Source organism: Plectropomus leopardus, chromosome 11 (genome assembly GCF_008729295.1).
Source record: "Plectropomus leopardus isolate mb chromosome 11, YSFRI_Pleo_2.0, whole genome shotgun sequence".
In the NCBI taxonomy this organism is placed as follows: Eukaryota; Metazoa; Chordata; class Actinopteri; order Perciformes; family Serranidae; genus Plectropomus; species Plectropomus leopardus.
The window spans coordinates 5,123,897-5,151,170 of record NC_056473.1 but is presented as its reverse complement, the minus strand read 5'-3'; the positions used below and the strand labels follow the sequence as shown (position 1 = coordinate 5,151,170).

Below are 27,274 nucleotides of genomic sequence, written 5' to 3'. Positions count from 1 at the left end.
CACTGGATAATATTCGTTATGGCTACAAAGTGGAGGCCAGGGATAACTTTTCCACCATCCTTGGGAACTTTCAGCAGTGTTAGATAAAACACAAAAAAGGCCTACATTTGACTGTGAAAGGCTGTAGGCTAAAGCATCATCTGACTGCAAAAGTATCTGACCATGACAGATTAATCTATGAAGTTGAGGCTATGCCCATACGAGGCAATGAAAACTGCAGTTGTGCTACAGTAACGTTAGATGGCGGAATTGAGCGCTTTAATTGAATAACCTTTCATTAAACACCAGAAGAAGAGCTGGAGCAAAACACGGAACAACTTTAGGCTAGCTAGGTTAGCATGATGAGCTAAAGCGTCCTGCGTTTTACTAAAAAAGACTGCTTTGTTTACTTCAACCGTGCGGCGAAGACTGATAATTAACATGACGTTGATTTAAAGAAGACCTAACAATACCAAGTAATGTTTAGCAGGTCGTATGAGCTGCTGCCTCAGAGGGACCTCTCCAGTCCGAGGACTCCTGGCTTGTTTGTGGACTCAGACAGGTTCACACCGCGCGGATACCACCAAGGCTTCTCATCTGACAACATCCCCAATGTGTCTGAAAACCACCTCACCGGTGAGAGAGGGACAGCGGACTAACGTCAAACAAACCAGCCTCATATAACCTACTAAACATAATCAGAGCATTTCCCTTTGATTTTCCTTTATTTCGCAGTCTAAATATGAGTGATCCGCCATTTATGATCAATACTTTGCTGTTATTGCTGCCTTGTCCATCATGTTTTTTAATCGTAGTTAACTAACTTATCCTGAAACCTGAGCACATTTACTCGATTTCTTTAAAAAGACAAAAAACTAAAAAAAAAAAAAAATAAATAAATAAAAAAACATGGGAAGAAGGCATTGAGAAATGACCCAAAATTAGCAAGAAAAAGAAAAGAAAATTACCTGAAAATTCGTTTAAAAGAAAAGAGAGGGAGAGAGATAAGTAACAATAAAAGAAAGAATATATGTGTGTGTGTGTGTGTGTGTGTGTATAAAATAATTAAATGTATGTATGTTTAATTACGTATAATTCTGAATATGTATGTGAAAATATATATATATATATATATATATTACCAATTTGCCTGTTCCTTTTTGTCCTATGTCATCAGACATCAGACCCATTTGCTTAGGGTTCAAAGGTTTAAATACTTACCAAAGGCATTTGAAAGTAGCACAAGAAAGGCGTTTTCGCCCCAGGTTTGAAAGGATTAACTTCATTTTGTCTTGTAGCCACCTGACACACAAAACACCCTTACAAACACACACACACACACACACACACACACACACACACACACACACACACACTTTGACAAAAAACATTCACTAAATATATGTATGATGAAGGCTTATGTCAAAGCCCATCATATAGCATATGCATTTATGTTGTTAGTAAAGGTTAAAGACTAAAAACCAGCATGTTTAAATCACAGGGTATGACATTTATTCCCTAGAATGAGCCTAGCTCCAAATATACTGCATCCTACACTTCCCACAATACAGTTCACTTGCATGTTTCCCATAGCCCTGTAAAACAACATCTTTCACCCTCCATATCCCCAGTTTGTAGAAAGGTTTTCAAAAAAAAAAAAAAAGCCTGAGACAACATCACACAGCTGTCTATACAGGATGGTTTAACTGAGAATAACTGGAAGTCTAAGATACCTTATTATTTATTTTCTTTCAGATACCTCCCAAGGATGGCTTTCCTGGATTTGCAACCTGATTGTCATCTCCCTCGTCTACATCTGCACATTTCTAACATTTCCAATAACAGGATGGTTTGTACTGAAAGTAAGCTAACATTGCCTTTCATCGGTTACTCCCGCAGCATGTCCACTCACTTTTTGAGAAAAAAAACAACCAACTATGACTCAATTTTTTCCCAGACGGTGCCTAACTACCAGAGGATAGTAGTGTTTCGTCTGGGTCGAGTTTGTCCTCCAAAGGGCCCCGGTATTGTTCTGGTGCTGCCGCTCATTGATCAGTGGCAGAGGGTCGACCTGCGCACCCGTGCCTTCAACATCCCACCCTGTCAGGTAAACCACTGTACTGAATTCAGCTGTGGTAGACAACTTGTTCAAGTACATGCTGAGACAATAAAGAAATGCAGAAAAAGCTGCGGTCAGGAGAGTTTATCTTCTCACTTTTTTTTTTTTTTTTTTTTTTTTACATGAAGTCACTTCACTAAACAGACTAAAAGATCACAATTAAAAAAACTTTCTTAAAAATAGTCATTCATATAAGCTTCAGATAGGCTAAATATTTGAATATATTTCTGCTCAGAAGGAGGACTTTAGAGTTTGTTCCCCATCACGTCTATTTAAAGCACAAAGGGAAAGAATCTCGGTACAAACGTGGAATAATTGCCACAAGCAAATGTTTTGATTTACTTTGTCCTACAGGTGGCAGTATTGGTACACTGTTGACCGGTGTGATGTGAGAAATAGAACTTGAACTCATACCACGAGAACTCTATGTAGTACAGTTTTACCTAAAGATATAACCTCATTCTACATGCAGTTTACTTGAAAATGTTTTAATGCCAACAAACTTTTTTATGTACTGAATGTTTTTAGTCTTGTGTCATTGCCCCCGTAAACCTAAGATTTAAATGCCAGTGTATGTCTGATAACAAATTTTTAATTTTTTGAGCATTAGTATTTATCATAGTTATTAGTTTGTTTTTGTTTCTTTTTAAATTAAGTTCCAATGCCTGTTCTTGCAGGATGCTTGTTTGGCTTGTGCTCATCTTCTCCATCTTTCCTTGATCTTTACTGATGTTTAAAATTGAAAACCTTGATCGCTGGTGAATAAATATTCACATCCTGATAGTAACATCGTCCAAAGCCAACAAAAAAAGCGTCAACAAAACTTGCAAAATAGACATATGAGCATAAATTTAGCACTGATACAGCTGGGCTGATAAGACGGCAGGTTTCTATTAACCCTCGAACTGCGCAAGTTGAAACTGTGAATATAAAATACACCTAATGGAAGCACTTAGATTAAAAAAACCTCCCATTTATCATATTTTGCAAAACTGCTATGGAAACACTTTTGGCTTTTATAGGGCTCATGATGCTATGGCTATGCTCTTAGGAGGAGCTGGCGCCCTCAGCAGGTGCTACAAAAGGTGTTACTGCAGTCTTACACAGTTGCTCACACAATACTAGCTTTCAGAATAAAGAGGAAATGTCTCTTGTCTTTTGTAGTCTTTCTTGTAGTCCATTTTTAGGTGTCTAGCTCTCAAATTGAATATAATTCTGCTCGTTTAGGTGACTACTTTGGATGGTGGTGTGCTGTCAGTGGGAGCAGACATCCAGTTCAGGATCTGGAACCCCGTCATGTCAGTACTATCAGTCCAGGACCTGAACGCCTCAACCAGGATGACGGCACAGAAGGCTTTGACCTACAGCCTGGCCAAGAAGACCGTCAGGGAGATCCAGAGTGAGAGGGTCAAACTTGGAGAATATCTCGGGGTGAGACCACAGCACACTGCACCTGCTTTTTGTGTTGGCTGTTAGCAGTGTCGCACCAAACTTAACGTCCTCTTTGCTCTGCACAGATGGACATAAATCAGATGACTCAGCCCTGGGGGCTGGAGGTGGACAGGGTAGAGCTCACCCTCGGCTCGCTACTGAAAGCACCAGAGGAGGGCCCCTCTGGACCCCTCATCGTGCCTCCCACTGTGTCTGGACTTGAAGGCCTTGCGGGCCCCATTCAGCAGTTGGCCATGCACTTTCTGGGCCACGGTGGCGCTTCACAGCCTCAACAAAGTATGGTCCAACACACACACAACTGCTGTGACACAACATGTACCCATAATGTGTTGTAATAAGTGTGTGTTTTTCTCCTCAGAGGACAGCATTACTTACGCAGATGAGCTCAGCAGTTCCTCTCAGACAATTGTGGCCACACCACGTTCTGTTGAGGAGCTGCTCGGTGGGGTGAAGCTCCTGCTCTCTGAGACTTTGGTCCACCAGGTCGGGGCCTGCTTCCAGTTTGACATAAGCTCAGAAGATGGACAACATCACAGTTACTATGTGGATTTGAGCCAAGGTGATGCTTCATATTTTGCAGCAACTGAATGATAAATCTGTCTATAAATACTCAAATATTTGTGGGGTAAACAGAAACAAAAGTCCAATTTGTTAAATATTAGATACCTCTGTCGCTCCGTGTGTGTTCTGTAGGCAGCGGTGCAGCTGGAGCGGGGTCCTTGTGCAGAGAGCCAGATGTGACATTGAGTATGACTGACAACGACCTTCTGGCCATGTTCCAAGGCGAGCTTCGTCCATTTGCTGCTTACACCGCTGGCAGACTCCGAATCCAGGGAGACATTAAGACCGCCATGAAGCTGGAAGAAGTCATAAAGTTGCTTAAGAAATAGCAGTAGAGTTTGTATACATTATATATTTATTAAATCTTTCATTTTCAATGTACAATAAGTGTTTCTTAAGTATGAATTAATTAAATTAGTTGAAAACTAAGTTTCTGTTCTGGCCTTGTCTTTCTCCACAAACCAAAGCAACAGCTTGTTTAAAAAGACAACAATGTTTCTGAAGGTCTTTAGGCCTAATGCTAGTTGGCACTGTGTCACTTACATACAGATTGAAGGGTGCTATAAAACAATTGGTGAGTAACACAGCTCAACATGCACAGATCCTGCAGCGCGGTGTGTATTCTATTAGGCTATAAAGTTCATCTGGAGAGCCTTGATCCGCACAGCAAGGGGGGCCAACTATTTAGACCAACCTCCTTGTTTTGCACCAGATGTCCCCGGGAGAGCCAGAGGAGCTGCTGAAGGTAGAGCAGAGTGAGCATTTCTGTTGCCAGGATGGCCAGGTGGAGCGTGTGCCGCAGCATTGTGACGGCGCCTGTGTCCTGGATGGGCGAGCTAACAGCGTCAGGTGTGCGCTGCAGCAGCAGCAGTATGCCGGTGGTCAGACAGGCGTACTCAGAGAGCAGCAGCATCGTCAGGCCTTTCAGTGAGATTCCTGGATTGTGGAAGAATGGCGTGGCCAACTTGTATAATTTCTGGAAACTGGATGGCTTCAGAAACATTCACCGCATCATGTTGCAGAACTTCAACACTTTTGGACCCATTTACAGGTATGGAAGACTTTTGTTTGCATGGATCATAAATGATAAAATAACAGCATGACAATAACTGCCTGCTGCCTGGCTTAAGAAAAAAGGACAATAAGTAGACAAAACAAATGACTGATGTCACCAGTTTATAATGAATGTAAATATCTGTTCATGAAAAAAACAAGTGTGACATACGAGGTCATCTTGTTCTGAAAACAAGCAGATGATATGTCATTCTCACCCCTCTCTCCCTGTCTGACTTTATGAATGTCAGAGAAAAAGTAGGTTATTATGAAAGCGTGAATATCATCAATCCTGAAGATGCTGCAATCCTCTTCAAAGCGGAGGGCCACTATCCTAAAAGGCTGAGAGTGGAAGCCTGGACATCATACAGAGACTACAGGAATCGCAAATATGGAGTGTTATTAAAGTATGTGTTATTGTTATTCCCCTTTTACCTGCATAAAATCTGTTTTTAACAATACTATGGAACACACTGGATGCAAATTTTTACTTTATTGCTATAATATAATTTCTTTTGGTTGCCTTGCAAGTTGAAGTTTACATCCTATCTCCCCACAGGGATGGAGAGGACTGGAGGTCAAACCGTGTGATTCTCAACAAGGAGGTGATCTCCCCGAAGGTGCAGGAAAACTTTGTGCCTTTGCTGGATGAAGTGGGCCAGGATTTTGTGACCAGAGTTCACAAGAAAATAAAGCGCAGCGGTCAGAATAAATGGACCACTGACCTCTCTCAAGAACTCTTCAAATACGCTCTAGAGTGTAAGACTGACTTTTATCTCTTGATATCCAAAGTACAATTTATGTAATTCACTGTGTAGGCCTTTTTTCTTTTCCTCCCATATTGCTTGTCCCATATTTGTTCTGTCTGACGCAGCGGTAAGCTCAGTGCTATACGGTGAGCGTCTGGGTTTGATGCTGGACTACATTGACCCCGAGGCTCAACATTTCATTGACTGCATCACCCTCATGTTCAAGACTACCTCGCCCATGCTGTACATACCTCCTGCTCTGCTGAGGCAGATTGGAGCCAAAGTGTGGCGGGACCATGTGGAGGCATGGGATGGGATTTTCAACCAAGGTAGGACCCAGAACAACCAGGATGAACATCTTAAATATTGTTTTGAAAATCATGCTTGCACTGTTTATGCTTCAGTTTCTCATTAAGCTGCTGTAAAACGTCAAATAAAAGCCTATTTCTAATTAAATGCCCCATTCCCTTTTACGAGCTGATTGTGGCCACACATTTCCACAAATAAAGTCCTGTCTCAGTTAGAAGCCCCTTTGCCATGCAATACAAACTTTTATCAATATGGACATGCTACACACAACGTGAGCTTTGAAAGATTTTCACAATTCAGTTACTTAATTTTACTGACACCAAGAAGACGGTATTACCCGCATCGTAAACAAGAGAGGTGCAAAAAAAGAGAGAGAGACATAAGTAGATGTAGAAGACTATTTTAAAACAAGCTAAGCAAAAATACTCATTATACGTTGTTCATAATTAACAAAGTTATATATTTTTAATTATTTTACAGAATTATTACAATTTTCAACATTTTTTTTCAGGTCATTTCATCTTTTGGTTGTTTGTTTTACTTTTTTGTTTGTTTTTTGTTTTGGTTAGTTTTTTGTTTTAATTTTTTGGGGGGCGAATTTTCAGGTAATTTTCTTGTACTTGGGTCATTTCTTCTTTTGTTGCTAATGAAGTTCTTTCCATCTTTCCATGTTTTAAGAGAAAATAAATAAATAAAGCCATTTTGCCCAGGTTTCAAAGGGTTAATAAGTAACTGGATTGCATTTTTCATCTTTGCAGTTTTGTGTGAAAAGAAATAAAAGCCCTCCATAGAGACACCTGTCCCAAACATGAGCCTGTTGAGGTCAATGATTTAAGTAAATAATAGCCGGGGTTGTTAACTGAAGATTTATGGTGTATTCTTTGGATGCATCAGCGGACTGCTGCATCCAGAACATCTACAGGCAGTTACGTCAGGAAGCTGGCACACCAAAGAAATACCCAGGAGTCCTGGCTAGCCTGCTCATGCTGGACAAGCTGTCCATTGAAGACATCAAGGCCAGCATCACAGAGCTGATGGCTGGAGGAGTAGATACGGTAACACAAAAATGACACAAATTTTTTATTTTCTATAATCTACCTTCTTTTAGGTTCCCTGCTTAATTGAGTTTGTGTTTCAGACGTCTATAACGCTGCTGTGGACGTTGTATGAACTCGCTCGGCACCCCGGCCTCCAGGAGGAGCTGAGGGCGGAGGTGGCTGCAGCTCGGGCTGAGAGCCAGGGGGACATGATGGAGATGCTGAGGCGGATTCCACTGGTCAAAGGAGCTTTGAAGGAAACACTGAGGTGAAAAAAAAAATGTTGCCACATATGTAACACTGTTAATGATACTGACAGTACATTAGATTTTTGGTAATAACCCTTTCCCACTAAGGCAAGGATTCCTGCAGATCCTTAAAATGTCTTAAAAGGCATTGACTTCATTGCTCTAAAAATAAGGCCTTAATTGGTGTTACCAAATGCCTCTCACATTTACGCACCAGAAAGCAATCTTTTATGTTACAATAAATATTTAGGCAAAAACCTCTCTTACCTCTAGTAATTGATATCGGTTCATGTTCGTTTTCCTTCTGTTTTGGCTTTTGTAAAATTGTTATTAAATCTCATACCGAGCAGCATTAAAAAACGTCTTTTTAAGTCTTAAATCTCACTTGTAATAAACTGTAGGAACCCTGAGTAAGACATCGTTGTTCTGAAAATTACCCAGCCACCAGGGAACAGACCCACAACATTGGCTAATGTTACCTACAAGTGCAATAATGTTGTCAAGGAAACATAGTAATCTAATGTTCAAAGAATGTTATAAGGATGTTTATTTGTTCAAATAATGTTACTTTAAGGTTAAATAGTGACTAAGACGTAATGTTATAACAGCAAAATTCTGAGGATGTTTTGGTGATGTTGAGAGGTGACAGATTACAGAATGTCCAATATAATGTTCCCACCATGTTACATGATAACAAAGAAAGAACACTTTCAAAGCAACATTCAGAACATGTTATTGAGGACTTAGATTACAGACTTTTTTAATGAAAATGTAATGATATTTAATATGTTAACAAAAAATAATTAAAAAATTAAAATTTTTCTGTGTTTATAGAGAATGTTACCCTAACTTTAAAAAGAACATTCTAGGATCTTGCCATTAAAAACCTTACTAAAACATTGCATTGGTTGCATTGTACCTTTCTCAGAATATTTTTAGAAGCAAAACTTGCTAGCTGGGTACCCCTTTTCTTTTCCTAATTTTGCTGTCTACTAAGTTAGTTATGTGGACCTTAACATAGACTTTTTACTCTGATCCCTCAGGTTACACCCAGTTGCAGTGAGTTTGCAAAGATACATAGCAGAGGATATCATTATCCAAAACTACCACATCCCAGCTGGGGTAAGAGGCAGTTAAAAATATAAATTCTATATATATATTATAGAATAATAGTTAGTTATAGAATAATGTTTTTATTTTGTTTTATTCCATTTTATTTTCTTTATATATTTATTTATCTTCTGTGTTTCTGTTTAGACTCTGGTCCAGCTGGGACTGTATGCAATGGGAAGAGACCCCAAAGTGTTTTTCCGTCCGGAGCAGTATCAACCGTCCCGCTGGCTGAGGACGGAGACGCACTACTTCCGGAGCCTGGGCTTCGGCTTCGGCCCCCGTCAGTGTTTAGGACGCAGAATAGCTGAGACAGAGATGCAAATCTTCCTCATCCATGTGAGATATACAGAGAATAACAAAGTGTTTCACTATATTCTGAGGCTCATTTCCACAGCATGTTAATTGTGTGCATTATCTTCCATCTCTGCAGATGCTTGAGAACTTCAGAGTGGAGAAACAGCGCCACGTGGACGTGCAGAGTACCTTTGAGCTCATTCTCCTACCAGAGAAGCCTATAATTTTGACTTTGAAGCCTCTACATGCTAGTCGATAACTTGGAGAGAAAAACTGTGGTACTGTGGGCTTCACAAAGCACCACAATATCAACTCTGAGTAAAATCTTCCAACCTTAGGTGGTAATGGAGAGCAAGAAAACATTAGGAAAGAAAAAGCTAAAATTGTGCATTAACAATTTACCTCACTTATACCATAACTAGTGAACCAAGTAATTATATAGACTGTATAATACTTAGTGAATAATTTGAACAATCATGGAAATGTGTAGTCTCTGTGTGTACAATATATTGAAAAACCTGGAATGTAAAGATGTTTTACTCTGTGCTATACGGAAAAGTGTTTTAAAAATACGTGTAAAAATATCTATTTAAACAGTAATGAATAAAACAATACATCTATTTCAAAATATGTATGTGTATGTATTAATTGGATTAAAAATATCTTATTTGGAACATTAAGTCAAAGAAAAGTGTGTGTGCGTGTGTTTAGTGCGCGTCATTTTATGGGCTTCTGTTTCCTCTGTCTGTTTTCCTGATGCAATGACTCTGACACAGACTTCTGTAAGAAGAAGAAATGACTTCATGTCAGACAATAACTATATACAGCACTGTATGTGTTTTATAAAATGAAGGCTAATTGCACCCGACTGACCAAAGGAGCATTATGTAGGATTGTGGTTGGTGTCCGGATGAAGCCGTGCCTGTGCTCCATCAGTTTGGTCAACATTTCTTGTTTTTCTCTCCCCCATAATTTAGAGTTCTCCTCCAGCTGCGATACATGCAACCACAGGCAAACGTTAACTTCAAATCATGAACGAATAACTCATCAGTGGCACAATAAGTCTATGAAACTAGTGGTGCATTGTAATTAGGTGCATGTTCTGAAGGACAAATCTAAGGTACTTGTACTTTACTTCAGTATTTTCTTTTCATGTCATTGTACACTGTAGCTCTACTCCATTTCAGAGAGAAATGCTGTACTTTTGACTTCACTACATTTACTCTATTTGATAGCTGTATTAATTAGTTGCTTTACAAATTAGGATCTTTGACTGAAAAAAACCTGGATGGGTTTATACAATGCTGTTTTCCTACAAGTACAACTGAAACAATTACTCGATTAATTGACAACTATTGTAAAAAACATTCAAGTAATTCTCTCTTCATTTTTTTTTTTCGAGCTTTTTGGATGTTTTTATTTTTTAGATTTGTCTTTATCGCGTACTTAAACTTTTCATACTTAAAGTACATTTTCCTGATCTTACTTACTTTTACTTAAAGCAAGACTTATTTTTAAGAGAGTATTTTCACAGTTTTTTATTAATAATTTTACTACAGTAAATGAACTGAATACTTCCTCTACTACGGTATGAAAATTGAATATATACGTTTTTTGTACTTTCACCTGAGCCTCCAGGGACTGGATTCTTGCTTCGGCCATCTCCAGTTTATGTAGTAAGCTCAGTCTCTCCTTAAGTGGCAGTGCGTCTTTTTTCTGGGGGGACACAAGACACATCAATTCGAGATTTCAGTAACTGAAGACTAGTACTTAGTTATTATTACTGCAAAAAACTATCAGAAAACTTCAAATAAAAGCCTGATCACAATTAAACACCCAGTCCCTTTTACTAGTTGGTTGTGGCCACAAGTCTCAAGTAGAGGCCTGGTCTTGTTACTATACAGTTTATTTTTAAAGTTTTAAAGTTCTTTATAAAACCAGGTTGTTGGCTACCCACTGGAGATAACGTTAGGTAGCTGCTTAGATCATGCATACAAACATGTATATATATTCAAACGTTTGTCAATATGGACATGATAAACACAATGTTAGCTTGGTAAGATTTTCACAATTCTGTCATTGAGTTAATTTTACTGACATCATGAGTTCTAAAGAAGACAGTTTTATCAGCATAGTAAACAGGAGAGACACAAAGAAAGAGACTAGTAGATGGAAAAGACTAGTTTCAAACAAGCCAAGGAAAAATGTCCAGTGAACTATATTTATGATTTTCATAATTGCATATACTGTAAAAAAATTTTTTATAGCATTATTATAATTTTTTAGGGTTTTTTTTCAGGTAATTTCTCGCTTTTTTTCTTGTTTGGTTTACTTTCTTTACTTTTGGTTGTTTTTTCACCCGTTTATCTTTTTTTTTTATTTTTGGCAAAGTTCAGGTAATTTTCTTGTACTTGGGTCATTTTTTCATTTGTTGCTCATTACCTTCTTCCCATGTTTTAGATAAATTAAAATAAATAAAGCCAATTTGCCCAGGTTTCAAAGGATTAAATCAACAGTTTGATTGTATTTCTCATCTATGCTGAGCAACAGTTTTGTGTGAAAGGAAATAAAAGCCCCTAACATATAGATGCCTGTCCCAAATATACTAAGCCTGTTGAGGTCAATGATTTAAGCAAATAATAACCCAGGGTATTAACTGAAGTTTTAAGGTGAATTTAAATTCACAATGTTTCGGTCTTTAGACCTTCATGAGGTAAAGTGAAAGTAAAATTACCTGATGAAGGTCTGAGGACTGTAACGTTGTGTGTTTAAAATGAAGTTTATTTAAAGTAATAGGTAAGTGTGAAGGAATTCTCTTCACCTATAATCACTTTCCTCCAGTGAAACTGTCTATAAGTTACTGAAGGTGTGCACGAGCATCCAAATTCTAAATTCTGCAAGATGAAGTTTGAGGGGTTTTAAAATTTTACAACATATTCTTCAAGACATAAGGAATATCTGAACTGCGGTCAGTCTTTTTTAATCTGATGAGAGTTGTGCACTCTTTTCACATCACACTCGAAACTGTGCAGGAGTACCTGAGCTGACTGCTGAACAACGACTAGAGTGGCCTGCTGCCGAATCCTGTCCAGCTCTCCTCTGAGACGAGTGTTTTCTGCTGCCATGGCCGACTCTATCTCATCCTCTCTGTGGTGAGTCTCACCTACACAGCACAAAGATATGTTCTGCAAATTTTTATGTGAATGCATCTTTTTCCTTCACCTCAGTCTTCGTACCTCTTTGCTTTTTCACCACCAGCCTTTTGTCACCACTCTGCTTGTTCTTCTCTCTGAGTTTGCCATCTAATGCTTTCTCCATCTTCTCGATGACCTGAAAAAATACGATGGCACAAGTTAACAGTGTATACATATATTTTAAGACGATTTATAAATATCTAAAAAAAAAAATGCAATAAATACATTCAACAAATTTGTGGCCAAAAATTATTATTTTCTTCAAATTCATTATTATTTTTTAAAATTTAAATCTATTAAATTTACATTTAAATTTAAACTTATATTGTTTATTGCCTTATGATTTAAATACATATTACTTTGATTCTGTGCCTTCCACTTGTCGACTCCCCATGCTTGGATTCACTGTATGTGTTTTCATGTGGTCACTTAAAATGAACCCCACCTGTAGGCTTTCTTTGTGATATTGCTGTACCTACACGATGAAGAAGGCCGTCTGGCCCAAAACGTCCATGTGGCAATGAAACAAAAAAATTATAATGGTTGTTATAATTTATATAAATTGAGTTCTGTCCTGATCTTGATTGCACTGCATTCAGACCTCATTCTGAGGTCTCTACACTGGCTCCCTGTCTCTCACAGAATAGACTTTAAAATTCTCTTGCTAGCATATAAAGCACTGAATGGTTTAGGCCCAAAATACATCAAAGACCTTCTAGTCCAGTATGAACCATCAAGACCACTCAGGTCATCTGGTGCAGGTCTGCTCTGTGTTCCAAAAGTCAGAACTAAACATGGAGAATCAGCATTCAGTTTCTATGCTCCGTATATCTGGAACAAACTACCAGAAAATATCAGGTCTGCTGAGAGTCTGAGTTCTTTTAAGTCAAGGTTAAAGACTCACCTGTTCACTGCTGCCTTTGACTAAAAGGCTTTTTACTTTTTAAATTTTATATTTTACTTCGAAACTCTGCACTGCAACTCTTATTTCAATATATGTGTTTTTATATTTTTGGGTTTTATCTGTTGTTTTCCCACTTGCTTTTTTTTTAATCACCTTTTACATGCTTCTTTTCTAATGTTTTAAATGTGTTTCCTTTCCCCCTGTTGTTGTTTTTCAATGTTCTGTGTGAAGCACCTTGAATTGCCTTGTTGCTGAAACGTGCTATACAAATAAACTTGCCTTGCCTTGCCTTGCCTTGCATTAACTAACATGATTTGGTTTTCTTTTTTTGTTGAAGTGTGGAGCTGTTCTGCGCCCTCTGTGGTTATTTATGCTGGGTCGAGTTCAGGCAGACACTGAGGTTGAAACTGGACACTAACATATGCATTTCAAGCTGTTATTCACAGAAGGCAGCATTTCTGTTGTTATACAGACAGGTGTAGCAGTAAGTGTAGAGGGGACAAGGTAGCTGACTGTTCACCTTTTCCTGCTGTGTCACTGTGGCCTCCAAAGCTGACATTTTTTCCAAATGACTCTGGTGACGCTGCAGACTCTCCTGTTGCTGCTGGTGGACTCTCTGAAGTTTTAGCAGCTCCTTCTCACTGTCATTCTTCTGCACAACTCAAGCAGGGAAGATAGAAAAGTAAGCTATGTAAATGCTACTTAAACATCTACATGAATTATTCAAGTTTCATTAACGTAACGTGGCTTGTCTAACCCTGATCAGCACATTCTGCAGCTGCAGGACCCTGTCTCTTTGGGAGGCAGCCTTACTGGTCTCACTGGCCAGCTTGAATTTGAGAGAAGCTTGAAAAAAAAAAAAAACAGGAAGACAAATCACAGCAGCATAAATCGGGGTGACATGGAGACGTGACAGACATTCAGATTTCTATTAGCACGGGAATGTTTGTTTTTTTTAGGCAATATTATCATGTTAAAATTAGAAAAAGACAGCTAAGTTGGTCAAAGATGAGACGTTTGACGTGTAAAGAATAAAACTTAAATGATGTCTCACATTTAGAATGATTAACAAGTCAGTTCTGAGGATTAGACATTTGAACTATAACGATCAATAAAGCTTTTGAAATGGATTGGATTTTCTGTTGGACGAGAGTTAAATCTGCTCCCTTTGCTTTGATGCCAGCAGTGAGACCTTGAGGAACATCCTTTCACTGAGGGTCACAAACTGTCCTTCAGGAGATAAGGGAAACACTACCCACACAGCTTATCAGGGTCCGTGGCCTAAATGAGCTGCCTTATCACAAAACGGCCCAGTCAGCTGGAAATACACACTCTCGCAAGGATTAGCAAACATACAGTGAGCCACCTTCCACTGTCAGTACTTCATCTGCCAATAAAATGCCCTTAAATGGAAAATGGCACGAACTGAAGGTTCAGCAGCTGCTGGCTGGATAACAAACTTTCTGACATTAGTCAATATGAAGATTTTCCTACTTTTGATCTCAACTTTTGGTGAAAGAATGTCAATTATTGCTTCTGCATGGTTTTGGGCCAGGCTCAAGATCAGGATGCTGATGAATGGATAATATATGGTAGAGTACAGGGCTGAATTACATCTGTGATGACTGAGCATGATTAGCATGATGACCATTTTATGGAGCCAGCACATGATAAAGGGTTACAAAGGACAATGCAAACTCTGTCACTAAGACTTTTAATGAGTTTTATCATATAATGCACATATAATGCTATGACTTTTTCTGACTTTTTAATTACTTTTTAAGGGCATGTTATGCTATGACATTTTTAGGATTTTTTTAAATTACTTTTTTTAATTATGTTGTATTATGATTTTTTTCTTTTTAATTACTTTTTAATGATGGTATACGACATATATGACATTTTTATGACTTTTTTTTTATTATGTAAGTAACGCATTTTTTCTGACTTTTTAATTACCCTTTTATTACGTTCTATACTGACTAATAAAAAAAATCTTTTTTACATACTAATATGACGTTTTTGTTAAATGAATTTTCTCCTGACCTTTTATGATGAACACTTTACAAAAACTATTACAGCCTACATAACATTCATATTACATTCTTGTTTTCCACTTTTTAAAAACTTTGAAAGTAATGAAATAGAGACAGTACAGTGTTTGACCTTGTTTGTCCTTTGTTTTTATAACAATAGCCATTTCTTAAATTGATTAATTATTATGTTTACATTTGCTAATGATAATTTCAGATGGCAGTGTAACGATGCCTTTTCTAGCATAGCATTTTTTTTTATCAGTATTTGGAGGGTAAATATTGGATGGATGTGTCCGCCTCTTACATACAGGACTGAGTGATTACACCGTAGTGCTCTGCTGTCTTACCTATACGGTCAGCAATCTCAGCCTTGGTCATGACGTCGATGTCGGTGTCATGCAGCAGGTCCCGGCCCAGGTCCTGCTGCAGGGATAGATCAGTGCGGAGCTGACTGTTTTCTTCCTCCAAAGTCACCACCTGAGTCCTCAGTGCTATGATGTCATCTGCCATACTACTCATGGCTGAACGATAGTTGTCCACCTCCTGATGGAGAGATGTGGACAGTCAGTTGCACGCCAGTTGCTTAAAGTGGGATACTTGTTGGTTTGTTTACAAAAGGAACTCAGTAATTGAATCCCTCATATTTCCTATTAATGCTAATCCCTGCTGTACCAGTCTGAGTTTGAGTGCCATCAAAGACTTGCTTTTATGTGATGTTGTCTCTTATTTTAGCTTTTGATATATCTTTTGATTTTTTTTAACTTATACATTATTCTGACTAGGTCTGCTTTTGTTTATCATTATTACTGAGCTTGAGTGCCATCAAAGACTTGCTTTTATGTGATGTTGTCTCTTATTTTAGCTTTTGATATATCTTTTGATTTTTTTTAACTTATACATTATTCTGACTAGGTCTGCTTTTGTTTATCATTATTAATGTTTCTACCTCTGGTCTCGTTAAATTCTACCTTGATTCTTTTCTCACCTTTGTTCAGTATAATTGTTTGGCCTTTATTGCCTCAGGGGTTTCTTGCCTCTGCTTTCCTTTTTTTTTGTCAAAACACTTTGTAAACGCCATTTTTAAAAGGTGATATTCAAATAAAGTTATTATTATCATTATTATTATTATTTTTTTTTAATCAAATAGCCTGAGACAGTGACAAGCGTATTTTTTACATTTGTCACCATTTTTGACTAGAGTAAAAAATACACAAACATTATTTTCAGGAACAAAAAAAGCACAAAATATTCCCAGAAACCTGGCGAGACAAACGTAATGCAGAGTGATTTTATGTGATCATCACCACTAGATGTCTCTTTAACCCCATCTCTTTATAAGCTCCTCCAGGATGTACTCAATAACACGTCTGTGCACTAAGAGAATGCGAAAACATCCCAGCAGCAAGTACATATTGTATGTACAGTTTATCACCAAGTCTCAGACTCTCAATGAATAATTGATTTCTCTTGGTTTGGGATAAGCACATAACATGAGAAATGGGACATAACTGGAAGCCAAAGGAGAACATTACACCACAAAATGTGCGTACTTGTAAGCGATTGTGTAAGGTCTGGAGTACAATGAATTCACGACTCTGGCTTGTCAAATTCGAAGGGACAATAACACCCTATCCTGTGAAGCTCTTTAGTCATGGGAGCTTTGAGCAGAATTTTTGGATAAATCCTAGTCACACATTCAAGGAGCGTCCTCCTGTGAAAGCCCTTTTGCTGAACCGTAGAGGGAAAACTCATGCCAAATTCATGAGAGTATTTCAGCAAGAAAGACTAAAAGACAACAATGATTTTTGCAAAAATGAAAAAAAGTCTTGTACATCTTCTCAATTCTTACTCTTTTAAAAGACTAAATATTCCTCACTGATTTTGACTTCAGAATTGTATTGCTGCAGAGGTGTTATCAAGACATTTCTCTGTCTAAGGCACGCGCATGTTGTCTAGCAGCTTCTACATTGTTCTCTTTTCTGTCACACACTCCTCTATCACATTGAATAGACAGAAATGAATGGAGGCTGAGAGCCGAGGTCCAGCTGCATGTATGAGGAGGGGGCCACGATTATTCCAATCTCGGATGGTGTGGTTGTGACTCACTCCGTGGGACACGAGGGTGAAATTGAGCATCTAATTGAAAGGGCAGGGACAAGGTGACAATCATGACTGCAGATGAGATGGTGTCTCTGCTGGGGGGCCCCACAGGCATGATGGGAAGGATGGCTCCCCATGATGAGTCTGGAAAGTCCCATCATGTGTCAAAAATAAAAGGGGACTATGTCTCTGCCTGTGAATACTGAGGGGGCCCTCATCTCTCTGAGATTTGAGGACATTAAAGTGGCCTTGCTGCCATACATGCTGTCACTTTAGGATAATCATCACATGTCAGAAGGCAGCAGGATTCAATTTTGTTGATATTATGTTTAATTAGGTGGTTTCATACCATTATCATTATGCACGTACAGCTAGGCTGGTTCTAGGCATGGTAAATGCTCCTTCTGCCCCAACACCAAATATAGGAATCTTTAGCCCCAAATAATTCTCACTTTGAGTGGTTTTTGTCACTAAGGCAAGGATACTCAACTTGCTTTGCTTGGGGGGCACTTTTGCAAAATGACAGGAGGCCAGGGGCCAGTCTGAGCAGCCCCATACATTTTTCTTTTAGGATTTTAGGACATGTCTCAGATTTAGGGAGAATTCTCCGATTTAAGGACACATGTAGGATTTCAGCATGTTTCTAAGATTTTAGCACACTTCCAGGATTTGAGGACATTTCTAGGATTTTAGAACATTTCTCGGATTTAAGGACATATCTAGGATTTTCAGATGTTTCTTGGATTTCAGCTCATTTCTAAGATTTAAGTACATTTCTAGGAATTTAGGACATTTCTTGGATTTAGGGACATTTCTCGGAATTTGGGATGTTCCTATGAATTTAACACGTTTCTAAGATTTTAGCACGTTTCCAGGACTTTAGGACATTTCTAGGATTTAAGGACATTAGGGGCCTAGCTAGGACCTCTGTCGGGGGGTTCAGTGGCTCCTCCACTGACAGATAAACAGCTGTATTTTGATGCTGTTTTCTGTACTCTGGCACCTTGTGTACACTAAATGTCAATTCCCAATTCCCAGAGTTTTCATTGTGAATTAGAAAATGGTTGGGGTGCCACTTGGCACCCTATCAGCGGCTAGATTTAGCTTGTGGGACTTAAGTTGAGTATCACCGCATTAGTACATTAAAAAAGCACAACTGAGGTTGTTTATCAAAATTTTTCCTGGAGGAGGATCACCCCGCTCCCCCTGCTGAGGTCAGATCCAAGCCCCAAATTTCCTCAAACCCTTAAAAAAAGGCACTCAATTAGCTTTGTATAAAAACATGACACAATTCAGCATACGGTCCTAAAGAATAACTCATATTACCAACCAATATCTCTTACTGCCCCCCATTTAAAGCAGTCCAGAGCTGGGCCTAATGTACAGTAATAGTATATAGTATGTATGCACATTCACTACACAATTGTGTGATTAATACCCCAAAATCTGCATTTCTATCATATAATCTATCAAAAATATATGAAGCTTCAGCTTTAGATTTAAGCACCAATGTTAAATTCAATTATCAAAAAAACAAACAAAAAAACACCTCACAGCCACAGGAGAAAAATGTCACCATATGCATAAATAACACCCTGGACCCCTGGCACACGTTCCATCCTCATCATTCTCCATCCTCCTTAAGTGCAATCAGTCTAAGAAATGTTAATCTATTCTACTATCTGCCATCTTGTCTCCCAACTGTGTGTGTCTACTTCAGCATCCTGTCCCGTCTCATCATCGTTCCCATGTTGCTGTTCACTAACCAAACCTGACAGCGGGGATTGCTTCACTGATTGATTCAAGAGTTTAGCTATTGATTACATCTAATCACCTTAGTTTGGAGGTCGGTGATCTGTGTCATGTGGAGATCATCCTCCAAGTCATGCAGAGAGGGTCTAAGGAATGAACACATTTAATAAGAATTAGTTAAATTAATCTATTAAAATCTTTTTGTCTTCGTTAAATGTTAATGTAAAAAACATTAATGCTTTGAAAACTGGGAAAATTGACTTGATTTCTTTCAAAGACATTAGAAAAAGGTAATGAGCAACCTAAGAAGAAATGACCCAAACATTACCAAGGAACTAGTAAGAAGTCCAAGCAGATTACCTGAAAATTAGCAAAAAATTAATAATAAATATAATAATAATAAAATAAAAAACAAAAGTAAGAAAAAAAACCCCACAATAAAATGACCTAAAACTGCTTAAATAATTTAGTAATTAAAAAAAATAAAATAAAATGTTATATATATATATATGATAATTTTAAAATATGGCTCTCTGGACATTTTTTCACTAGCTTTTAAAAAATAATAATTTTCCAAATCTATTTATTATTTTGCACTTTTGTTTTAAAAATAAAACACAATCAAACAAGGAAATGGCTTCAAAAACTGGTTAAAAATTATGATAATTCTGCAAAATGATTTTAAATACATTATTATAGTAATTATAAATATAGTTCTATAGACATTTTCCCTAGCTTTTTTAAAAGTAATTTTCAAAATCTACAAATTAATTGTAATTTCTGGAACATTTCTTGCTAAGCTGCTTTTTACCTTTCTTTCCCATGTTTTCTAAGAAATCAAATGAATTTGCTCTGAATTCAAACTATTAAAGACTTGTGAAAAGCATATAAATGCAGCACAAGAAAAATTATGTGGATCCAGGTTTCACAGGGTTAACACAATGATCATCACAATAAATCCAAGCTTGTTTTGTCTGTCTCACCTCTTATGTGAATGATGTACTTGATAGGTGTGGTTTATATTGGCTTTGTTGGTCTGTGGAGCCTCTGGCCTCTCCTGTTCTTGTTGGGCTGCTTTGCGAAGCTCCGTCTTTTCAGTCTTAAAAAGGCAGCGGCCATTTGGTAGGATCTTTGCCAGGGCATCATGGGATGGGAGGCCGTATCCATCCTTCTGAAGCTGTGAAGGAAAATTGTGTTTTTTATTGATAAACTGCATCTCCACACATCAGCTAGAAATTGTCTCATAAATAGGTCATGTCAAGCACAACCCTAACGTTTTGCTTAGCCATCAAAAACATACATACTACAACAGACTAATCCTTTACAGCTTTTCAGAATTTGATGAGAATAGCCAATAAACTTGATTTTGAAGTGATATGTTACACAGGTCTGCTGAAGAAAATGATGCATTAATGACACACATGCTGCTCTTCAGTCCCTCTTCAGTGCCTCCCTGTAACTTTGACAAAAGATTAAATGGAAATAAATAATGCTTTTTTTTTTTTTTTTTTTTTTTTTACCTTTTAGCCCTTTGAAACCTGTTTCTTTGTTTATTTTTTCAGTTTTTATTTTATTTCATTTCATTTATTTCTTTTGCTAATTTTCATCTTTTTTACTAGCTTCTTGCAAATTTTTGGGTAATTTCTTCTTTAGCTGCCTATTACCTTCTTGTTATGTTTTTAAAATAAATCAAGCCAAACTGCCCAGGTTTCAAAGGGTTAATATACATTTATCACAGCCTAAAATGATTCTTATAATCTTCATCTGTAAAAATATGAAGCCCATACAGCAGCAAAAAAAAAAATTGTTTTGACATTTCATAATTTAAAATTTGTTTGCTTTCACCAACAATGCTGCAAAATTAAATTAACAAATAATCCCACACAGCCTACTGCAGAGGAGCTACTTTAAGTGGAGTTTTTTGGTCAAAACTGGCTCTTTAAATAGTAAAGGTTAATGACGCCTGTCCTATTTGTTTTGAAGTTTGAAAAAAATAAAAATAAAAGGGAGTTCTGGGGTCTAATTAACCTCAAGCATAACTAACACCACCTTTATCAAATCCACATTTCCTATTAATAGCAAAGAGAAGGGCCAGCATCCCTCTGTGTATTTCTTTTTCCTACATATTGGGTTTCAGATTGATTGATTTTTCAATACTTGTTATTATTATTACACACACATTGTTGCGTCTGTGGGACTCAAAACCATGAGGAGGTAAAGCCAGTTTTAGTCACACCAAAGGGTCAAATATACAACAGAAACCACAAGCAAACAAGCAAGAAGGATTAACTTTTCAAAAGTTGTCTGTTAGTTGCTGAACAGTCCTCCATAACAATGTGGGAGGTCTACTGTACATCTGCAAAGGAAACATTAAATCCATCAGTTGTGTTTTTACAGCAAACAAAAGCTTTTATCCAAAAAATCTCTGAAGCCGGTGACCTCTTGATGTTCACCATGCTTGTGTTCTACAGCCTGTTCTACCTCCTCATCTCTTGTATAAAGCCTGTTACATCACTATGCATACACGCTATAACAAAAGAGCTCTTAGTCAATAGCCCTAAAGTCCTTCAGGTACGCGCCTCGCATATACAATGTACACTGTCAATGATCGCAGTTGCCAGGTAGCACAAATCCAAAGAAATGACATGAAATAGACTCATTATCTATTATCTTCCTACAGACTCTCCCTCCTGTACACATATCCCCACACAGTCAGAGCCTACCTTTACAGCTGCAGGGTTGCTAAGTGACTTTGTCTTTTTCAAGGCCTTCATCAAACAGAAAATATCGGAGTCCTTATCAGAAGAGGAAACGTGTAACGGATGGTGGAAGTGAAAGTTGGAGCTCTGCTATTAAGTCAGAACAATTAACCTGTAACCACAACACAACCCTTAGCAACTCTCAGGCCAATCAGAGGGATTCCTGCCTGTACAAAACTGTACTATCATGTTTCATTATTCAAAAAAGCTCAAATCAAAATAACACAATCTATTACATCTGGTATCTCTAAAGCCTTCTTTTGCAGAGGATTAAAGTAACTCGCTACAGTTCTGAATTACTGAACTTACACTTTCAAGGCTGTTGCACAGATAGTACTTTAATTGTATGCTACTATACTTTGTACTTTTACTACACTACATTATGGACAGCTTCAGTAACTTTGGGCACTTTGTATATTCAGTACAGAGAGCCTTCTTTACCAATAATACAAATAGTAATACAAAAGGTAAACAACAAATAAAACATGACATATCATTTAAGATTAAGATACCAAACATGCTGGCGAGTATGCAGTTGTTAGCCCCACCTTTACCGACTGTTACATTAAAAGGATGCTTTTAATGCATTAATAATGACAATCAAATAAAGGGCCAATTTGCATAATGAGGTTGGTCCTTTTTATACCTAAGTTGTATTTAAATGGAATTTACTTAAAGAAATACTAATTAAAAAATACAATTTTTGAATCAATTAGTTATGCCATGTCACCTTGTATTTGGGAAAAAAAACTTTTCTTGCAGACCTCAATGGAAAACAGTGAACTTATTGATTTATTGACTGATTTGGGACCACATTTATCAGCAGCAAAACTATATTGAAAACTTTTGTTTACAAACTCTTGCACAGCATACAACCAGATAATTGAGACTTGGATTATACTGAATGAGCTGTGTGACAGTTTGCAAAATGTTGTTTTCATATAGTTTTGCAGTGGTCCACAACCAATTAATCAATTAATATGTTTGCTGTTTTACTGCAGGCATACACATAAAGCAAAGTCCTCTTCACGACGACATGACTAACAGTATGCTGGTCATTTTGTGGGTGACGTGTTCCTTTAGGTAAAAGATATGTGTACCTCTTTCTCACTGCACTTTTGTATTGAGTGTTGTGAAAATAAAATCAAACTTTATCTTTATGCCTGGAGGCACCGTGTAACAATCGATGGAATCAAAGGGAGGTTCCTGCTCAGTAAATACCAACCCCCACATGAATCCTGTCTTAGCCCATATGAGCAGATTGATGGAGACTGACTAATGATTTCTCAGTGACGTGCTGTGCAGCACCTGTGGCTCCCTCTGAGCATTTATTCCCAGCTTTACTCACGATGTCAAACCACGGACGCTGTGCTAAAGAATTTCGTCATCAAACACAAACAAATTATGGAGGGTTTTTGGATAAACAAAACAATTATTTTTTCAGAATAAGTCAAAGGTTGTGAAGCATGTATCTTTACAGGCTTATATGCAAATGTATGTGGAACCTTCAATAGCCATGGATCAATAACTCTCCTGCCTGCAGCTCATTAGGCACAGACAGACAATCATCGATGGCACAAGACCTGATTGAGACTATATAATCAAACTGGGGGCAGGAAGGAAGAGTCATCAATTTTATAAAAGTCTGTGCATGGCACTCACTTTACAACCTCCATATACACCGTATCTGCACCTTATGGAAACAATTTACAATACATGTGAGAGGTAAACTGTCAGCTTAAACCAGATAATAAAGTACTGCATTAAGTAATCTGTACTGAGCTTTTATGTGTTTTTTTTTAAATAAATTAACATAAACTGTTGGGTGTAAAGGAAGAGAACTTTGAGAAAAATAAGAACTATAACTACAGCCTTGTGGCTGTATGTCTCTTCAAACCCATCAACAATTCAGTATTTGACCAAATGTCTCCCCTTCTATTTCTGAGTGATGAAATTGAGTGATGGCCAGAGATGTGTTTTTGCAGAACCCAAATTGATGTTTGTGCCATTTTTTTTTTGGATCAAATTTTTATTTAGTTTTGTGCAGAGTGTGATAATAAATCATATATACATGACTGCATCTTATCCATAGGTGCCTATATGTTTTCCAAATTTTGCGGCAACTGATACTCCAGGAGGAAAGTTAACCTTTTTTCTAACCCACCCCTCCCCTTTCGTTGTTATTTACCATGGCCTTATTAGACTGTGCAATAGAGTTCCAGAAATATTATGACATATGTCTATATCAATGTTTGTGCCAAATTTGAAAAAAGTTGCCTCGGGGTATTCTTGAGATATCACATTCACCCGAATGCGAAGAATAGACGAACAACCCAAAGCAACCCAAAAAAATGCCTCCATTCACAGAGGCAAAAACTGAATGGTGAAAATGTATCATAGTATAACCCAAAATTGCCAGGTGATTCACTTCAGTTGATATAAATACTAACAGCCGTGTGCCTGAACAGCTCAGTAACAGCTTCGCACACAGAAATCCCACTCTGTTCAGTTTTTAGATAAATATTTTCACTGACTGCTTTAATTCATGATAAATAATTCACTGCATGCTTGCAGCTATGTGCTCAGCTAGAAGACATAATCTTTTCTAATCCAACAAGGGAAAACCTGTGCAAGTGAAAACACTTTCCGCAGAGTCTAATATCACATTATCATGTATGAGATTCCTCGACAAATTTACAAAATCCTCGCAACAAAATCATTCATATTCACATGTGCTTTGCCGTCGCTGCTCGTGTTCAGAATGCCTCTGACCCTGTTATATGTAATCTGTGGATAGCTGGGGAGGGGAATGTGTGTCCTCGTGCAGGGGATGGGAGGGGGGTCAGAAACAGTGTCGATCTGTGTTCTGGGCTTTCGGGAACATCATCAGAATTCAGCACACAACCTGAAAAATGCAGCAAATGGGCTCTTCATTGGAGTGACAGCTCAGAGTCCACTGCCACACAGAGCTTCAATTAGCCTGCCAGAGCAAAGCAGCTCCCAGGAGCTTTCTCCACATCCACACACTCCACCTTTCCTGTCCACCATCTTTTATTTTTTTCCCTTCAATCCGTCATCTGACCCAGACATCACTCTTTTTTTCCTCTTTTCCCACATTTGACCTCAGCCTCCTCCCCATCCTTCCTTCCCGTAAAAGCACCACCCACCTCAACCGTCCCATGCCGCCATCCACACATGACAAGCCGAGCGGAAATACTTGTAGTTTGCTAAAACACACAGAGATAAAAGGGTTTTTGGAGAGGTGAAGCAGAAGGGAGGAAAAAAAAGTGAGAAAGGATAGAGCTTTACACAGCTGGACTGTCGTCACCACAGGAATTCAGCTCAGCAGTGAGGCCGCTCCTCTTTTATGTCTGTGCTGCTGCAGTAGAGATCTTAATCAAGAAATAACAGGGTTAGAAAAGAGAAGCATGAGTTTGATCAGTTTTGATCAGAATGATATACTTAAAAAACACACAGTGGTTGGAGATAGAGATGTGTACACAGATGGAGAGATGGTTGTGCATGAAGGATGTGCAAATGTCAGCGCAATGCAAAGGGCGGGACTCAGCCATTGATTGGCCATAACTCATTAACAATCTTCCCAGTTATCAAAAATCATGGAATAAATTCAGGGTCAACCAATATTGGTTTTTCAGTGCCAATACCAATACCGATTATTAGAACTGTAGCACACGCATAGCAAGAGTCCAGGTTGCTGCGGTGCAGCGCCACCAGGAAGAGTGGGTTAGTAGTTAAATAGACCAATAACTGATATTTGGACTCTATATGCATTTACAATTAAAATTGAAATCTTTCTGTCAATATTTAGAATTCAGAATATAACAAACTCCAATGCAAAACTTTGTTTAAAAGTCTTTAGCAAATCTTTAATCAAACTAAAACAACATCATATACAAGAAGTTCCCAGCAACTTTTTTTTAAAAATAAAGTTGTGAAAATTTAAATTAAAAATTAATAAATAAAAATAGCTCCCTGAAGTTTGACAGAGTAAGAGTTCCTCACGTGCTGAAACTTTCTTTGCACTTTTTAATTAATTAATTTTATCAGCGAGCATTAAAATAAAATGTCCATACAGATAATCAGCAAAATGCCAAATATCTGCCCCAATAATCAGTCAGGCCAATGATCTAGCGAACCCTAGAGGAAATGTTCGGTTAGTGTTGGGGAAAAAGTTTACCAAAGCACTTTCAGCCTGACCCATAGAGGGAGACACAAATGCTCTAAGCGTGCACCTCAAAGCCCGGTCGACAGAATTTCGCCACATTTAGTACACATGCTCTGGAGTCAAATATTGACCAATATCTGAGGTGAAACAGTTGGTGTATGTGGTTTAGTCAGTGTTATATGCTACATCATTTTTTTTGCTCAATTCACAGTGAGCTGGAATGAGCGAGTGAAAGGAAATTTGGCACCACAACTGGAAATGATGATGAAGTTTGAAATTCAATTTGACTCCAAATCGAACTGATGGTGGCGCTAAAACTGAGAGCCAAAAGAGCAAAAACTCTGACCATTATTGGTGTTTTTCACATCATGCAAATTAGCAAAGATTCTGTCGTGGTGGCCTTAGTTGGCCAAGAGGCTTTTGTTTTTTCTAGGAGACACTGAGATGTAGATTTGCTTCAGATTTCATTCATTCAGACTCCCTCATTTACGCTTGTATTTAGTAATGTCCACTTGTGATCAGATCAACCAGATTACATGTTAATACCAGGTGTAAACGTACATGTTTATGCAGTTGTGGTTAGACTCCTCTTCACCTCCCTACATATGCAAATGTCAGTGTAATGCATTTACCAAAAAGAGACAAAATGCACAATAAACAAAAAGTTAAAGATTAGTTTGAATGGCAGCATTCTTTGGTTTCAAATAATTTACTATAGATAACACAATAATATCATTATCAGGAATTATTTTGGCCACTGTGTAGTGAAAATCTTTTCTTGTGCCAGTCCTATTTCATAGTACATTAAAAGTATTTTTAAGAAATGCAAATATTATATAATTGTGTCATTCTGTTCTACAATTCTCACACCAAACAGTCAAATCTGCCATTATGTGTCTAACTTAATTATATCTGGGGAAAATTTACATTAGAATTCAATCAGATTGGTAATAACTGATCAGCATTAGGCTCTACGTGCAATAAATTAAGCAAAATCAAATTTCAACTAATTGTTGTTTCAACCAGCTGTGACTAAAGTGTGCCACCAAAACATTTAATTACCAGGCTCCCCCGAGGGGCTAACGTTTTGCTCCTGATGCAATCATAGACATGCCCTGTCAGCAAAATAAAACCACATCTGCAGCAAGCCGTTATGTGGGGATAAAGGTCTGTAAAATATTGCACTAGAGAGAGAGAGAGAGAGAGAGAGCAACACAGAATGAGAGGAGGGATGTAGAGGGAGGTGTGTGTCAAGGGCAGCTTTGACTCAAGGACGTGTGAGGCTGACAGCCAAGCCCACTCCTCATGAGGTCCATCCAGTGAGACCAAAGCCAAGGATTATCTGTAAATCAACGCCTGTCAATTACGGTTATGCTGTCGTCAAACCGCAGCGCTCCATAAACATACAGGATATGCACGTAAAAGCAGG

General features: G+C 37.9%; 3 protein-coding genes across 3 annotated transcripts; 2 read left to right on the top strand and 1 right to left on the bottom strand.

Annotated features, from left to right (window-relative positions):
- The first annotated feature begins 293 nt into the window (after positions 1 to 293).
- Positions 294 to 4,519, top strand: stoml1 (stomatin (EPB72)-like 1). The gene is made up of 7 exons (XM_042495807.1): positions 294 to 615; positions 1,735 to 1,841; positions 1,937 to 2,086; positions 3,326 to 3,529; positions 3,616 to 3,826; positions 3,909 to 4,109; positions 4,244 to 4,519. The coding sequence occupies exons 1-7, from the start codon at positions 459 to 461 to the stop codon at positions 4,438 to 4,440; spliced, it is 1,227 nt and encodes a 408-aa protein (XP_042351741.1). The 5' UTR covers positions 294 to 458; the 3' UTR covers positions 4,441 to 4,519.
- Positions 4,520 to 4,887: 368 nt separating this feature from the next.
- Positions 4,888 to 9,173, top strand: LOC121949937 (cholesterol side-chain cleavage enzyme, mitochondrial). Its single transcript, XM_042495806.1, has 9 exons — positions 4,888 to 5,162; positions 5,416 to 5,571; positions 5,724 to 5,923; positions 6,039 to 6,242; positions 7,117 to 7,277; positions 7,361 to 7,527; positions 8,551 to 8,629; positions 8,765 to 8,956; positions 9,051 to 9,173. The coding sequence occupies exons 1-9, from the start codon at positions 4,888 to 4,890 to the stop codon at positions 9,171 to 9,173; spliced, it is 1,557 nt and encodes a 518-aa protein (XP_042351740.1).
- Positions 9,174 to 9,611: 438 nt separating this feature from the next.
- ccdc33 (coiled-coil domain containing 33) lies at positions 9,612 to 19,019 on the bottom strand. Its single transcript, XM_042495432.1, has 9 exons — positions 18,983 to 19,019; positions 15,396 to 15,591; positions 13,770 to 13,858; positions 13,533 to 13,664; positions 12,151 to 12,244; positions 11,953 to 12,077; positions 10,541 to 10,630; positions 9,788 to 9,904; positions 9,612 to 9,694 (listed from the first exon to the last, which is right to left on the bottom strand). Exons 1-9 carry the CDS (start codon positions 19,010 to 19,012, stop codon positions 9,632 to 9,634), a joined length of 936 nt encoding a protein of 311 aa, XP_042351366.1. The 5' UTR covers positions 19,013 to 19,019; the 3' UTR covers positions 9,612 to 9,631.
- Between the last annotated feature and the right edge of the window lie 8,255 nt (positions 19,020 to 27,274).